The following is a 16547-nucleotide window of genomic DNA, read 5'->3' as shown; positions in this document are numbered from 1 at the left end:
GAAGATGCTAAAAAAAATGTAATGTATTGTAATAAACATCTCCAGCATATTTCAGTGCACCAGTGTATGAGATGTCAGAGAATTCTCCATGTTGTTTATTACTACAATCTTACATTATTGAGAACATTCAACACAATATATACCATATTACCGAAAATATTGGGACACCTGCCTTTACACGCACATGAACGTTAATGGCATCCCAGTCTTAGTCCGTAGGGTTCAATATTGAGTTGGCCCACCCTTTGCAGCTATAACAGCTTCAACTCTTCTGGGAAGGCTGTTCACAAGGTTTAGGAGTGTGTCTATGGGAATGTTTGACCATTCTTCCAGAAGCGCATTTGTGAGGTCAGGCATTGATGTTGGATGAGAAGGCCTGGCTCACAGTCTCCACTCTATTTCACAACAAAGGTGTTGTATCGGGTTGAGGTCAGGACTCTATGCAGGCCAGTCAATTTCCTCCACTCCAAACTCGCTCATCCATGTCTTCATGGACCTTGCTTTGTGCACTGGCCCAAATCATTTGGTGGAGGGGGGATTATATTGTGGGGTTGTTTTTCAGGGGTTGGGCTTGGCCCCTTAGTTCCAGTGAAGGGAACTCTTACGGCGTCAGCATATCAAGACATTTTGGACAATTTTGTTTTCCCAAGTTTGTGGGAACAGTTGGGGATGGCCCCTTCCTGCTCCAACATGACCAGTGCACAAACCAAGGTCCGTAAAGACATGAATGAGCAAGTTTGGGGTGGAGGAACTTGACTGGCCTGCACAGAGTCCTGACCTCAACCTGATAGAACACCTTTGGGATGAATTATGCCGCGGACACACGAGCGGAATTTCTGACAGAAAGAGTCCGATGGGAGCTTTTCATCGTATATTCCGACCGTGTGTAGGCCCCATCTGACTTTTTCAGTCGAAAATTCTGATGGACTTAGATAGAGAACATGTTCTATATTTTTATGACGGAACAAATTACTATCGGAAAAAACGCTTGTCTGTATGCTGTTCCAACGCACCAAAAACAACACATGCTCTGAAGCAAGTATGAAATGGAAGCTATTGGCTACTGGCTATCGAACTTCCGTTTTCTAGTCCCATCGTACGTGTTGTACGTCACTGTGTTCTGGACGGTCGGAATTTGGTGTGACCGTGTGTATGCAAGACAGCTTGAGCGGAATTCTGTAGGAAAAACCTTCAGTGTTTATTCCGAAGGCAAAACCGGTCGTGTGTACAGGGCATTAGAGCAGACACTGCGAGCCCGGCCTTCTCGTCCAACATCAGTGCCTGACCTCACAAATGCACTTCTGGAAGAATGGTCAAGCATTCCCATAGATACACTCCTAAACCTTGTACAAAAGTCTTCCCAGAAGAGTTGAAGCTGTTATAGCTGCAAAGGGTGGGCCAACTCAATATTGAACCCTACCAACTAAGACTGGGATGCCATTAAAGTTCATGTGCATGTAAAGGCATGTGTCCCAATACTTTTGGTAATATAGTGAATGTCTTCTGAGCATGCCATGTGTGCTCTCATCTGTGTATCAGGATGTGGGAGCACAATACATTAGGAAACAATGTAGGTAAAGTTAAGTCCTTTAATCAATTGAAAAAAATCCTGTATATGACAGCTCGTTTTGGGGGTCTCACAATGTCCCCTTCTTAAGGGCTTTAAATATCATACTCACTAGACCCAAAAAGACAGGGTTCTTTAGTAAAACAATGGAGATGAAATACACTTGTAAAACAAATGAAGTAGATAAAGTAGATGTAGTGTCCCTGCAACCTCCAGAACAAGCAAGGTCTCTCTGATTACTTCCTTTTGTATACACCTTGAAACAGCACGGGTTATGTTCCCTGATAGTATCTACTTTTTGCTCCACCAGGTAGGTAAGTAGGCAGGTTTCTGTGTTATGGCTTTTGTGGTCTCAGTGTAAAGGAGTTTTGACACAATTTACAAAAAGGTGACAGGGTTGGCTTTCGAAACAGCAGATTTTATCAGTGGAGGAAAGAAAGTAAATATGATGTTTGTTATGTGTTAAATGTTACCTAAAATGCCTAAAATCTCTTTGCCCAAAACTTTTAGGTGGAGAATAAATGTACATCTAGGGATGATTCATCTTATTTTGTAATTCTTTCTCAAAGAGTAACTCCAATTTTGTTGAGCAAAAAAAATTTCCCGTGTGAGATCCATGTATCAATGTACATTGCAGGGATTGTAATAAACATTGTAGCAGATTCACAACTATTGCTTGTTTTACCATGTCCTCTGCATAATGATTCTAAATAGGAGGGTCTGGTTCATTATAACTACCTGGTGCCCTCTCAGTTTTCTAATGAGGAAAGTTGCAGGATCTGCATCCCTTTAGGAGTATTTAAGCTTTGGGGAGTATCTCACCAAAACTGAAACTCCCATTGCAGAGGATGCCTAAAAATTGGCTTGTATCTTAGCGCAAACTTGTGGGAAAATTAGTGAGACAATCACACAAGCAGGAAATGACAATTTTAGGAGCGTTGGTTGTCAGAACACCTCCAGTTTGCCACGTTACATTGGACTTTACAGAAAATGACAGCGCTGCAAACTGAAAATGAAAGGTCATTTTTGAAATAACATTAAATTACAATATGGGTTATGTAACAAATATAAATGCTATATTATTATTTTTTTATTTGCTATACTTTTTTCCATGAAAATAAAGTTACCCTTTAAAGCGGAACTCCAAGGAAAGTAAAATTGCTCCCCTTCAGTGAAGCTGCCCTGCAAGGGCTAAATGCTCAAATATGTCTAGGGGGCTGAAAAAAGCAGTTTTACTTATCTGATCCCCTGCTTCTGCAGACTCTTCTGCACTGCAAGACCAGTCCCTGCATGCCTCTTTTCCCCTTTGCTCTGGCAGTCAGATGCCCTCTTCCGTCATCAAGACCAATGCAGAGCCCAAAGTCCTGCATGGGATGTGAAAATGCCAAGGGACAGTCCACTGCTGAAACATAAGGGAGCGCCATCTGCGCATAAGTGGAGGATCGGGTAAGTAAAACTTACCGGATTAGTCATTTGTCATTGCTCTTTGTATTGTCTTACCAAATAAACCCAAAAGGGCAATAAAGCATTTTTCCTAGAGAAAACAGATTTTAGTAATTATTAAAGGTGACCCACAATAACAGATAAATACTAATTAGTTAGTTTAAATTATTGTATCTCTTTAAAGTTGAACTCCAAATGGATGTAAAGCATCACCATTTAGTTCAGTTAAAAAAAAATGAACACTAAAGCCGCGTACACACGAGCGGAATGTCCGACAGAAAAAGTCAGACGGAAGCTTTTCATCGTCTATTCCGATCGTGTGTATGCCTCATCGGACATTTTTTTTTCGAAAATTCTGACGGACCTAGAAATAGAACATGTTCTAAATATTTCCGGGATTGGGAGAACCGATCGTCTGTATGCTGTTCCGACGGACCAAAAACGACGCATGCTCTGAAGCAAGTACGAGACGCAAACTATTGGCTACTGACTATTGAACTTCCTTTTCCTAGTCCCATCGTAAGTGTTGTACGTCACCGCGTTCCGGACTATGGGTTGGCCATGTGTATGCAAGACAGCTTGAATGGAATTCCGTCGGAGAAACCTTCGGAGTTTATTCCGACGGCAAAACCGGATGTGTGTACGCAGCATTAAGTTGAACACAGCTAGTTTAGGTACCTAATTATTGTATGTCTTTATGTTAGCTTCCAGCACAGCAGGCAAGGGCTGGGAGGGGGGGGGGGGGGGGAGTACTGGGAGCCAGAAGGCATTGCATAGTGCTATGAATATAACACTAGGGGCACGCTGTATTGTCTGGCAGGGGTGCCTGACTGTACACATTTATACTTCTTTTGGCAGATAATACAGCTCCCAATACTGTGTATTTTTTAATTTTGCATGGAGCTTGCATTTAAGAGGACACAGTCGCATAGTTCACCAAACTTTCACAGAATGAGAGAACTGTTGTTTTATTACCTTATATATTTGTGTACTGATAACAATATATCTAATAGAGAATGCCCCACACTCAGACCCCTGATGCTGGCGGTCCTTCTGCTCGACCTGAAAAGTGCTGTCTGTATTTGCCTAGCTGGGAGGAAGCAATATTTGTGAAGTTTTGCTCTCTCCACTCATTCCCTAACCTCTTGGCTGGATTTATTGCAAAGAATCGTCTTGCCCCCTGGGCAGAGCTGGCGCTTTTGTTTGACTCTGCTCTTCTCCCTGCACCTGCCATCACTTGGCTAATTACCTGTCTCGGCTAGCGGCTGGGGATGCTGATCTTGTGCTGCCAGCTAATAGCCTGGTGCTATCACGCCTTATGTAGATCTAATACTTTACCGAAATAGACTTTTATAGAGGTGTGAACTGCTATACACGGTACATGTGGAGATAGAAGAGAGAGGGAAGAATTATGCCATGGATAACTCTCATTTGCTGTCTTTTTAAAGATTCCTTTTAGATATGAATGGAAATTGGATCAGCATCTTCTAAACCAACACGTGTGTGTGTTAATTATTTAAAGGGACCTTGTCAGCAAACTTAAAACAGACCTTTAATCTCTTTAGGAACATTATATAGTTTTCCTCCTTCACCTCCTGTAAAATGATCAGAAATTGAATTTTTATTTTTTCCCCAAAAATACCTGTTCTGCAGGTCCCAGTCTACCACTTTCAGCTTTTCTTGCCTAGGCAAGAATGACATCCCCCTTCTTTGCTGTAACCTCCTGAGATACTAACATCATGCATTCAAGGAGGCTTTGGGGCAATCTTGGGTACACTGCGTATGATTGGCGCATTATCAGCAGCGGGTGCAAGAACCAGAAGGAGAAACTCAGCCCTCAGTATAGGTCAGTATAAAAGATGGTGGTGCGAGATGCAGTGTGCAGCAGCAATGTGGCAATGCTGGATTTGCTGAGTATTTTTTTTTAGGACAACCAGGTGTCAAAGTAAGAGGGGGGAAATCTATGGAGGGGGGAGGGTCAATTTACTCTTTAAAATCCAAATAAAGTATTTCCTGTAAAGAAGAGACCAAGTACTTACCCATGCTGTCACTTATGACACTCCAATGCAAAATAAAAAAAAAACAGGTAAAGTTTCTTTAGAAACCGACACTTCTGGGAATGTCGATCTCCTGTGTCTCAAGTGGTTTGTCCCACCAGTCACTACATCACTACAGGATACACAGAGTAGTGATCCCTAAAGCAGAACCTCACATAGGGGCAAATTAGTCCACATGACCGCGGCTTATTTGAGACTCTCCAATGACTAAACAAGGAATCATGGTGATTTATTACAAACATTTTCTTAATAAAATGAACTGCATTTACAATATGGTTATTTTCTAAATAAAGTTTAGTCTAAAAATAACACCCTTATGGGCTTGTCTAGAAATTATTTCTAGGTTACATACACAAAATTGGCCCAGGGCCTTGTGACAGGTGGAAGGAAGTATTCCTCAGCATAGGTGATTAATGGAAAGAAATGCCAAGGTTTTGATGGTCAGTTGTCATAAGGAAGAAAAGATGATTGGGATTGGTGGTCTGTGGGAAAAATACCTTAATGTTAAAGGTCAGTGGGAGAAAAGATGCCCCCAGCATTTATGATCAGTGGAAGAAAATAGGTCTCAGTGACAGTGGTCAGTGGAAGAAAACTGCCCTAGCTTTGCTGATTATTGGGGATTAACTCGATAGCTTTGTCAGGAGGATGTCCATTCTTTCTTAGATGGACAACTTAGCCTAGCAGCCTCCACTCATTGGCTTATATGGTAGGTAGCTGGGCCCAGCAGTTGCCCATTCATTGCTAGTGAGAAAAGTTTTGAAACAGGGGGACTTAGGGATTTTGTTCAAATAACAGGATAGACCCTTGTGATCTGGGACAATTAGATGTGGGCAATCTGTTAACTTTATGGTAATCCTGTGTTCTTGTTAGGCTTGATAGATATATGCATTTATATATCACAATTTATGTAACATTATATTATATTACACATACATACAAAAAATATACTGTAGCTTCTTCTATAAAAGTAATATATTACTAGCAATATATTCATATGCATACATACACTATATTAACAAAAGTATCATGAAGCCTGCCTTTACACGCACATGAACCTTAATGGTATCCCAGTCTTAGTCCGTAGGGTTCATTATTGAGTTGGCCCACACTTTGCAGCTATAACAGCTTCAACTCCTCTGGGAAGGCTGTCCACAAGGTTTAGGATTGTGTCTATGGGAATGTTTGACCGTTCTTCTGAAGAGCATTTGTGAGGTCAGGCACTGAAGTTGGCCACTCTAATTCATCCCAAAGGTGTTCTATCGGGTTGAGGTCAGGATTCTGTGCAGGCCAGTCAAGTTCCTCCACCCCAAACTCACTCATCCATGTCTTTATGGACCTTGCTTTGTGCACTGGTGCACAGTCATGTTGGAACAGGAAGGGGCCATCTCCAAATCGTTCCCACAAAGTTGGGAGCATGAAATCGTCCAAAATTTCTTGGTATGCTGATGCCTTAAGAGTTCCCTTCACTGGAACTAAGGGGCCAAGCACAACCCCTGAAAAACAACCCCACACCATAATCCCCTCTCCACCAAATGATTCAGACCAGTGCACAAAGCAAGGTCCATAAAGACATGGATGAGCAAGTTTGGGGTGGAGGAACTTGACTGGTCTGCGCAGAGTCCTGATCTCAACCGGATAGAACACCTTTGGGATGAATTAGAGCATAGACTGCGGGCCAGGCCTTCTCGTCCAACATCAGTGTCTGACCTCACCAATGCACTTATGGAAGAATGGTCAAACATTCCCATAGACATATTCCTAAACTCCCAAAGCCAGTGAGTGAAGGAAAACACTTAATTCATCCTCTATGTCGCCATCACATGATCAAATATTTCACACGACCAAACACCAAAGGAAAGGAGGGACATTTTATTTTTTTTCTTTCCTGCAGGGGCTCAATTTGGAGAGGGGTCAGCTATTTTTTCTCCTTATTTTTAGACCTGTGCAGCCACAGGTTTCCTGGCTTGGGATCCAGGCTGCAGTGCCTGAATTTTCTCTAAGGCCTCCTGGGCTGGTGGGCTCAGGGCAGTTGCCCCTTAGGCCCTTAATGTTAATGCTTCCCTATACCGAAGAGGGAATTTCCAGTATTGGGACCTCAGTGCTACTGCAGAGGATCTCTGCACATGAGAGGTGTGAACAGTATGTAGATATGACCCTAGGTTTATTAACGGAGGCTACTGAGTGGGTTAATGTGTGTTGGGTCCTTGGATTGAGAATTTCTTTAAGCCATGAAAAAAGATGTCACCAGTCTCCTAGGACCAAATGCCATGTACCATTTACAGTGCAATTAGCAAATGGTGGAAATTGTGGTGGTGCTCTTTATAGGGTCCAAAAAAACATAAATGCAGTATTGGTGGCAATGTGATGCAGACCAATGCGAATGGGATGGGCTGGCCCCTCAAATAAGCTCTATAAGAAGGGGTGGAGGATGCTTAGTCCAGCTTCATGCAAGTAGGGCTTGGAAGGCTTTTGAAATGGTCATCTACAGCTATAAACCTTGGGTTGCCCACAGTCATTACAGGGCGGTCAGATATAAAGACATGATGATGACAAACTTCCTGCTATCCATAAATTTGCAAAATCAGCTCTCTGATCCTAGCAAGTTTACATTAATGGAAAGGGGTGGTGGAAGGTCACAGCTCTTGAGACAGGTTTCCTATTCTTCCCAATTGACATTTGCCCCTAAGAACTCTTTGCTAGCAAGTATTTGCCCCCACAGACATGAGGTCTTGACAATCCAGCCATAAACAGACACTTAAGGTGATTGTCAATTCACCCCTGAAAGCTGTCTTTTCCTTTAATTAGTTTTACCACAGCAATTCATCAAAGGTGTATATATCTACTGTCCAAAATACAGACAAGAATATATGGTGCTGCAACGAAAACTGTAAAAGTTGCTGTGGACCTAACTTACAGTTGCAGTAATAAAATATTTGCAAAAAAACATACTGGTTTCTACTTAATGTTGCAAAAGTTCTTATTATACCTAGTGTTTAGCAAGCTAGGTACTTAGTCCACAATGGTCCCTGTAGCTACTGGAGAGTTGTATTATTGTTGGTGCAGTCAATACATTTTAAGAGCTACAGTGACACATGCTGGCTGAAGGAAGGTACTACAGTCCAACGATGTCTGCAGATTTGTTCCAACCTGACAATACACACATCTAGCACTATAAAAGCTCTGGACCATGGGCAAGTGTCAAAACTGAAATATAATGCTACCTGTCTTTAAAAGAGTATTAATATTATTTTTTTTTTTTTTACTCAATCACTATCTATTTTTACTGCATAACCTAAACCACATTTTCTCATGTCTTTATAAGAACAATTTCCTCTCCAAATAAGGTAAGCTTTTGAATCATGCATTACTTTAAAATATAACTGTATAACACAAGCCATAGAAAAACCTCTTTATTCAGATTCTGGTCTCTGAAACAATTTCTTACCACCCCTGAGCAATAACCTTGCACTTAAAATATGTGCCTGTGCCTGAAGCAGTAAATTATATAATGTATTCTGTAGGTTAGCCTTGATCTTGTTTCCAAATGTGTTTGTGAAACAGATGTTTATGTTGATTGTAAGATTCTCAGTGATACCTGTTCAGTTCTATTGTGCTCATTATATGGAGCATTGCCATGGGCAACAAAAATGTGCAAAGCACAGTAACGCACAAAGCAGCGAGCCAGAATCTATGTTTTTACTAATCTGTTACAGCAGACGGAAAATAGATTGATATTAGTGACCAAACTTTGCAAAGCTTCTTTGCTCTTTGAATGTCAATAAGCTGCGTATGCTTCATTAATAATATGATCTGGGCATTGGTGGCAGTTACTAGGTAGTATATAAGTCAATTAGCTCTCAGTTGTGACATTTGATGCAGCAACTTTTGGATGGATTGGATGGCATTCTGCTGTTTATGGTGGCATTCAGATTCCCTCCAGCCAACAGCCAACATCCATTGGACAGGTTGAAGTTTGCCTGCCCTCCTCCATACCATAAACCTTCCATGTCCACACTTGCACATTTATGAAACTCTCTGAACTTGGAGTGTTTTCTGCCCGGAAGGCAGTAGGAATGTCCAATCAGCCTTCAAACTCTTTGGGTAGCCTTCCTGCCTTTGAGTGATGTCATGTGCAGCAATGTAACAAAATTCTTTAAGACTGGTCAAGGTTTACGACTATCATGCTAAAAAATACACGTCAACTTGTCATAAAATACCTATTTAAAAGAACAGAGTAAGTCAAGAGAATGGTCATTCAAGTCCTGCTTACAAATTCTGGCTGCAACAGGTGCATACAGATTGCTAGACGAATTAGCTCCCCATCCCCAATTTTTTGTTGCTTATGGAATCTTGCTTAGAAATTAAGACTTTTGACATAAAAAAAAAAACTGTATAATACTCAAGCTGCATAAAACAAACACATCTAAAAGCCAGGAGCAAGAAAAAAAGATTTAAAAGAAACCATACAATCGTGAGTGGCAAATGCTTCTATCAGAAATGACACCCATCAAGACTATATTTTGAAATCCCCATCTCTACTTGTCACTAATACACATTAACTCTTTCGCACTGTCCGCAACCATTTTCTGTCTTGGAGAACTTGCTTGAATGCCCTTGCTTTGCTGTACCCACGAGGGAACAATTTTGTGAGCTGCTCCTGCTGCATACCCAAGAAAAGACATTTAACTCATTAGCTGCTACGGATGCCTGCAGTGCAGGGGAGCCATTAAATGCAGTCATTATAAGCCACCGGTTGGATGCTGCCACCATTTATCCATAGATCCACAGAGCTTAACTGTGTCACAAGCAATCAGCCTCCCCGCTGTGTCAGGCGGGGGACTCAAGACTTAGCACCGTGTCCTCCGGTTGACACTGACAAAGAGTGAGCATCAAGCTAGGGATGGATGCTCAGGCATTTCCTGGACCCGTCTGTATCACGTTGCCGTAGTTACATACTAAAATGCTCTCCTATTTGTTTTCATTGAGGACGCACAGTATGTAGCAGTCATTTTATTTAAACAATAGATAATATAAAGTTTTAAAGACACTGGTCAACAAAGTTAACCTAATAAGAACTAGTCAGCCAATCGACTTCCCATTCAATGACTGGAATGGGAAAAGTCTACCTCTTAGGTTGTCCATTTTTCCAGCAAAGGTCTTACTTCTAATTCAGTTTTTAGAATTCTAGAGCACTAGAGATTCCCAACCTGCCCAAGAAAAGAGCCAAAAACAGACTTAAACTAATCACACAACCAACTCCACACATTTCAATGTAAAAGTGATAATGAAGTCCATTCAAAGAAAAGCAAAGCTTCTTGTGTGACTTTTTGTTCCCCAGGTATTGTCATCATAACTAAGGAAAAAGTCACAAAATCAGCTTACTTTTTGACTTTGACAGCTAACAAGGCAAAAACATTACAATCATATTTCTACTAGGAAAAGAAGAGGTTGGTGCCTTAAAATAGAGGCAGCTGGATTTGCCTGCAGGTAAGAGAGCAAGACAAGACAGGTAGACATCACTGAAGGACCAGAGGCTGGAAAAAAAAGAAACACTGAAAGTCATTGAAATAAAGACTACCTACTGTGCTTCTGTGGAAGGCTGCCTAAATCCATTGTCTTGTGTAGAGGGGAAGGCTGCTGAACAGCTTGGTGTTAGGATGCAAATGCTCCCATCATTGTGTTTCGCTTTGCGCTGCCTCTCGCTCTGCTTTTCTCAGCAAGTGGAGCATCTCGTGTGCAAGTGTGTCTGTTTCTATGGGAAGCTAGTTTGAAATTTATCCCACTGAATCAGTCAGCCACTAAGGATTCGTCACTACTTTGCCCTGTCTTCTGTCAGCTAGCACTCCAGTGCCATAGAGCACAGGGAGGAGGACTGGTTAACATTTGCATTTTTAGATGAGAAGGTTAAAAGCCTCCATACCTAAATTAATAATATGGACAAAGTATTAAAAAAAAGAAATTGATTTTGGCATGATGACCTCTCAAGCTTCTCATCTCAACCTGACCCTTGATTTAGGTTGAAATAGCAAACATCACTAAAGCCTGTGTTTACAGATAACATAAAGATGCTTTGTAAGTCAATGGGGTTGGTACTTACGGCTGCCTTGTCCAGGGGTCAAAGGTTGGGAGCACTTTAAAGACATGATCTATCTTCATAGCAAGTCTATGCTGTAGTATGTGCTGAAGAAGCGGTGAGAAGAGGAGCTAACTGAGCTTTAAATACAATTGAGTGGTGTATCATATTAACAACTAATTATCTGTGTATGAAAGGCTCTGTAATCACCATGGATACCGATGAATCTTTTTCTCACTTTTTTATTTTATCCAACATTTGATTGTAAGCTCTCTAACCACAGCCCAGAATGCAGTTTCGGTAGGGTGCCTGCAAGGCTTTTAAGAAAAGCAATATTTCAAATATTGAATCATTTTGTGCTGGCCATCTGAATTTCCAATTTATTTTGAGTTTGTGTCGCATGGTATTAACAGCTGCTTGCGTGTGTAGACAGATGTACGGAATTTGAGGGCTGTATATAGCACTGGGTCTAATGCTGTAATCTTCTTTTCTAAGAAAATCTTTTTTTTCCCCTAGCAGTGTGAAAAGATAAGAGATGTAAAGATGGAGCTTGATTGTGTACAATGTGATGTCTTCTGTACAGGTGTATGTGCTGGATGTGCATAGGGATGATTTTTGGCTACTACAAATGCTGTGAAAAGGTATCACAAAAGTGTAATACCTGAGTGAGAAGCCTCAGAAGGAAGTAACCCATCTCTGACTCCCTATACAAGTTTTCAGACAGTTAATAGGGAAAGCATTCCGGTTTAATGGCCATCACCACCAAAGAATGAAAATGTGGGGAACAAGTGATTTTGGATCTGAGATATCTGTAGGATCTCTGTGCAAGAGAGATTCAAGATAGAATATTTTGGTGCAGAAGAGGCAAATATGCAATTATCCTTTACATGTAACTAGGGCTCTACTTTGGGTGCATTTTTTTTTTTTTTTGCCCATAGTTTTCCTCCCTTTTCTTCCCTTAGATTTTGCCTATTCATCCTGACAGTACTTTTTCAAGCCATCTTATTTATTGCAGAGGGACAACACTAGAGATGTTGCTGAAATTACAGCAGCATTGTCAGCCCTCCACACTGCGTCTTTCCTTTATTCAGACTACAGTGCATGTTTAGGGGATATTCACCGTACCTACAGGTAAGCACAAAAATACACTATATTACCAAAAGTATTGGGACGCCTGCCTTTACACACACATGAACTTTAATGGCATCCCAGTCTTAGTCCATAGGGTTCAATATTGAGTTGCCCCACCTTTTGTAGCTATAACAGCTTCAACTCTTCTGGAAAGGCTGTCCACAAGGTTTAGGCATGTGTCTATGGGAATGTTTGACCATTCTTCTAGAAGCGCATTTGTGAGGTCAGGTACTGATGGACGAGAAGGCCTGCCTCGCAGTCTTCGCTCTAATTTATCCCAAAGGTGTTATATCGGGTTCAGGTGAGGATTCTCTGCAGGCCAGTCAAGTTCCTCCACCCCAAACTTGCTCATTCATGACTTTATGGACCTTGCTTTGTGTGCAGTCATGTCGGAACAGGAAGGGGCCATCCCCAAACTGTTCCTACAAAGTTGGAAGCATTCAAAATCGCTCAGCCATGATTAAGCACTGTTTGTAGTGTGAAACGCGTAAGTTCTTTTGTCCGTTCTGCCGTGGCATGTATTTTTGATGACATTTTTTGAATAAAAGGCAAAAACTTCTTTGGAGTGCGGCTGTCCAAAACTTCTTCTGATTTTGATTGCTATATGCATTGCCAGCACCTGGGCTTCTAAACTGGAGGAGAGGTTTTCTACCTTTGTTTGACCTACCTGGAGTGGTGATATCCCCTTCCCTAAAGTTGGAAGCATGAAATTTTCCAAAATGTCTTGTTATGCTGAAGAGTTCCCTTCACTAAGAGGCCAAGCCCAAACCCTGAAAAACAATCCCACACCATATTTCCTCCTCCATCAAATGATTTGGACCAGTGCACAAAGCAAGGTCCATAAAGACATGGATGAACGAGTTTGGGGTGGTCCTGACCTCAACCCAATAGAACACCTTTGGCATGAATTAGAGCGGAGACTGCGAGCCAGGCCTTCTCGTCCACATCAGTGCCTGACCTCACAAATGCTCTTCTGGAAGAATGGTCAAACATTCCCATAGACACACTCCTAAACATTGTGGACAGCCTTCCCAGAAGTGTTGAAGCTGTTATAGCTGCAAACAGCAACTCAATATTGAATCCTACGGATTAAGACTGGGATGCCATTAAAGTTCATGTGCGTGTAAAGGCAGGCGTCCCAATCTTTTTGGTAATATAGTGTACATTGTGTCACATTTTGTATTATCACTTCTTTTTATTATGGTATTATTTATCTATAAATTTATATTCATCCCCTATCAGGCTCCCTTAAAGAAGCATTTTGAGAAACATGTGGGGACCTGGTGGACACTTCTATGCACAACATACTCATAGTTGGCAACAATGTAAAAAAATGTATAGGGACACTTTTTTGCCTGTAGGCGGAGTCTTATTATAATTAGGGGGTGAGGCATCCGTTTGTAGGAGTGGCATAGCAGAATAATATTGGGCGTGTTTTAAAGGGGGTGTGTCTCAAAGGGGTGTGCTTAGAGTCAGAGATGAACGAGGGATGGATTGAGAAAGGGAGAGAAAGAGAGAGGGAGAGGGACAAATAGACAGCAGGCCCAGATCCTACACCACAATAGACAATACACAATATGTGTATTCCAGAAAGTTTAACAATCAGCAGATAAAGATACTCCAAACACCCAGTGTTAGCCGGCACCATGGTTGTTATGGTGTCAGGATGTCGCCTGCCACCAGATGCCCCCAGCGGAGTTCGTCCTTACTTCAGGTGCCCCCAGCAGAGTCCGTCCTTACATCAGGTGACCCCAACAGAATCCCTCCTTACATCAGGTGCCCCCAGCAGAGTCCATCCTTACATCAGGTGCCCCCAGCGGAGTCCCTCCTTACATCAGGTGCCCCCAACAGAGTCCCTCCTTACATCAGATGCCCCAGTGGAGTCCCTTCTTACATCAGATGCCCCCAGCAGAGTCCCTCCTTACATCAGGTGCCCCAGCAGAGTCCCTCCTCACATCAGATGCCCCCAGTGGAGTCCCTCCTTACATCAGGTGCCCCCAGCGGAGTCCCTCCTTACATCATGTGCCCCAAGCGGAGTCCCTCCTTACATTAGGTACCTCTAAAGGAGTCCCTCCTTACATCAGGTTCCCCCAGCAGAGTCTCTCCTTACATCAGGTGCCCCCAGCGGAGCCCCTCCTTACATCTGGTGTCCCCAGCAGCGGAGCTCTCCTTACATCAGTGTCCCCATTAGCGGAGCCCCTCCTTACATAAGGTGTCCTGGCAGCGGTGTCCCTCTTTACATCAGGTGTCCCAGACAGCAGAGTCCTCCTCACATCAGTGTCCCCATCAGCGGAACCCTCCTTACATCGATGTTCCTGGCAGCGAAGCCCTCCTTACATCTGGTGTCTCCGGCAGCGGAGTCCCTCCTTACATCAGGTGTCCCCAGCAAGCGGAGTCCCTCCTTACATCTGGTGTCCCCGGCAGCGAAGTCCCTCTTTACATCTGGTGTCCCCATCAATGGAGCCCTCCTTACATCAGTATACTTGGCAGCGGAGCCCTCCTCACATCAGTGTCCCCAGCAGTGGAGCTGGCCTCCTTACATCTGTGTCCCCGGCAGCGGAGCCCTCCTTCATGCATCTGTCCACATCAGTGGCAGCTACACAGTCCCGGCTTTCTCATGTGTTCAGTGGAGAGGGGAGGGGCCTTCGGGTCATGTAACCAATTGGCTTCCGTGTACAAGAGAATTGTCTACTTGTACACTGAAGAGAGAAGCGATTGACTGCCCCTCCCCTCTCCACTGAACACATGGGGATTAGTTCTCCTTTTTGTACCCCGCCAGCCATTTTTGCCTAAAACATTCCCGATTTTCCCAGGACAAAGGTAAAATCCCAGGAATTTAATCAGGACGAGCTCTGATCGGGATGAGGGTCCCAAAATCGGGTTTGTCCTGGTAAAATCTGGACTGTTGGCAAGTATGCATACTGTATATCTATTCTACCTCCTTTATGTAGCATATTGAGTTGCACAGTAGAAGAAGTAGCAGTGGAACAATAAGGGGGAAATTTAACTCTTGAAATCTGTTGTTTTTAAAGGAATGATTTTATTATTTTTTGCTGTATAAAACATTCATGGTTTTATAAAATTTGTATGTCGTTCCCTTAATTTTTGGCACCTTAAAGTCCCCTTTTCCTGTTTTCTTGAGTTATGCAATTTTCATGTTTGGGATGTGGTGCCAGACTTATCGTGCCTCATCTCCAATGTAAACCCAAAGCTCACAACTGTCCTTCATTTAGAGGGATTGCCCCTTTAATTATATTAAACTCTCTGAATCTCTTTCCTCCTCAGTTGTCCCTATGTCTGGTCTGATATATAGACACAGGGCCGTGCTGCCCATGAGACCAAATGAGGTGCATTGTGGGGTGGCACTGAGGCTAGATTGCCCATACTGGACACTACATCCTCAGTGCATGTTCAGCCCTTTAGCCACACAGCGTTATTGGTTGATATGATGCAGGTGGTCGAACCATGACAACCAATGAGAGGGCCAGTAAAATGATTGCCTCAGGTGGAATCCACCCCTGGCACAACATTGTATAAGAAATGCAGGTAAGTAGTGCACTAAAATGCATGACTTAAAGTGGTTCTAAACCCTTACATATACCTATTGAGGTGACTTGCCTCCGGTGATACACAGAGACGACAGAAATAACACTAATGCCGCGAACACACGATCGGAATATTGGCCCACAAAAGACCGATGAGAGTTTTTCATTGGAAAATGCGACTGTGTGTATGCTCCATCGGACTTTTGCAGGCCGAATTCCAGCCAGCAAAAGATTGAGAGCATGTTCTCAATTTTTTGGTCGGGAAAAGTTCCAATCCGAAAATGCGATCGTCTGTGGCAATTCCGACGTGCAAAATTCCTACGCATGCTCGGAAACAATTCCGTTCTTGATGGTCGTAATTTCAGCGAACTTTTGCGTGACTGTGTGTATGCAAGGCAAACTTCCTTTCCCGTCGGAAAAGCCATCATATCTTTTTCCGACGAGAAGTCTGATCATGTGTACGCGGCATTATTGCTTTTAATTGAGACAAGTACACACTATAGAGGGATATGCTTTGTTCATATTTCATGTCTGAGGTTTACAACCACTTTAACTTTTAAAACTGGTATATAGCACTAAACCTTTCAATTCAACCACTAAATGATTGTATTTTTTAATTTTAGAATCCAGTAGAAAGGAAAGGAGTGGTGAAATAATAGCTCTTGTGGGTTTAACTTATCATTTTTCATAACAATTCCTTATGGTCCACTTAATTGGGACTATGGCAGGGT

General features: G+C 42.5%; 1 protein-coding gene across 3 annotated transcripts in view; it reads right to left on the bottom strand.

Annotated features, from left to right (window-relative positions):
- The window catches only part of PLCH2 (phospholipase C eta 2), a 1074339-nt gene that overhangs the window by 754625 nt on the left and 303167 nt on the right, over nt 1-16547 (bottom strand). The window contains exon 1 of one of the 3 annotated variants that reach the window (XM_073603003.1): nt 11165-11308. The exons of 1 other annotated variant lie outside the window; for it this stretch is intronic. In XM_073603003.1, coding sequence (XP_073459104.1) covers nt 11165-11210 — 46 coding nt within the window. In that variant the 5' untranslated portion in view covers nt 11211-11308. Of the gene's footprint in view, nt 1-10649; nt 10859-11164; nt 11309-16547 lie in introns of those variants that run through there. One more of the 3 variants, XM_073603004.1, reaches the window with a different exon arrangement.

The sequence above is a fragment of the Aquarana catesbeiana genome, linkage group LG10 (genome assembly GCF_042186555.1).
Source record: "Aquarana catesbeiana isolate 2022-GZ linkage group LG10, ASM4218655v1, whole genome shotgun sequence".
Taxonomy (NCBI): domain Eukaryota; kingdom Metazoa; phylum Chordata; class Amphibia; order Anura; family Ranidae; genus Aquarana; species Aquarana catesbeiana.
This window is presented reverse-complemented; position numbering and strand designations above follow the sequence as displayed.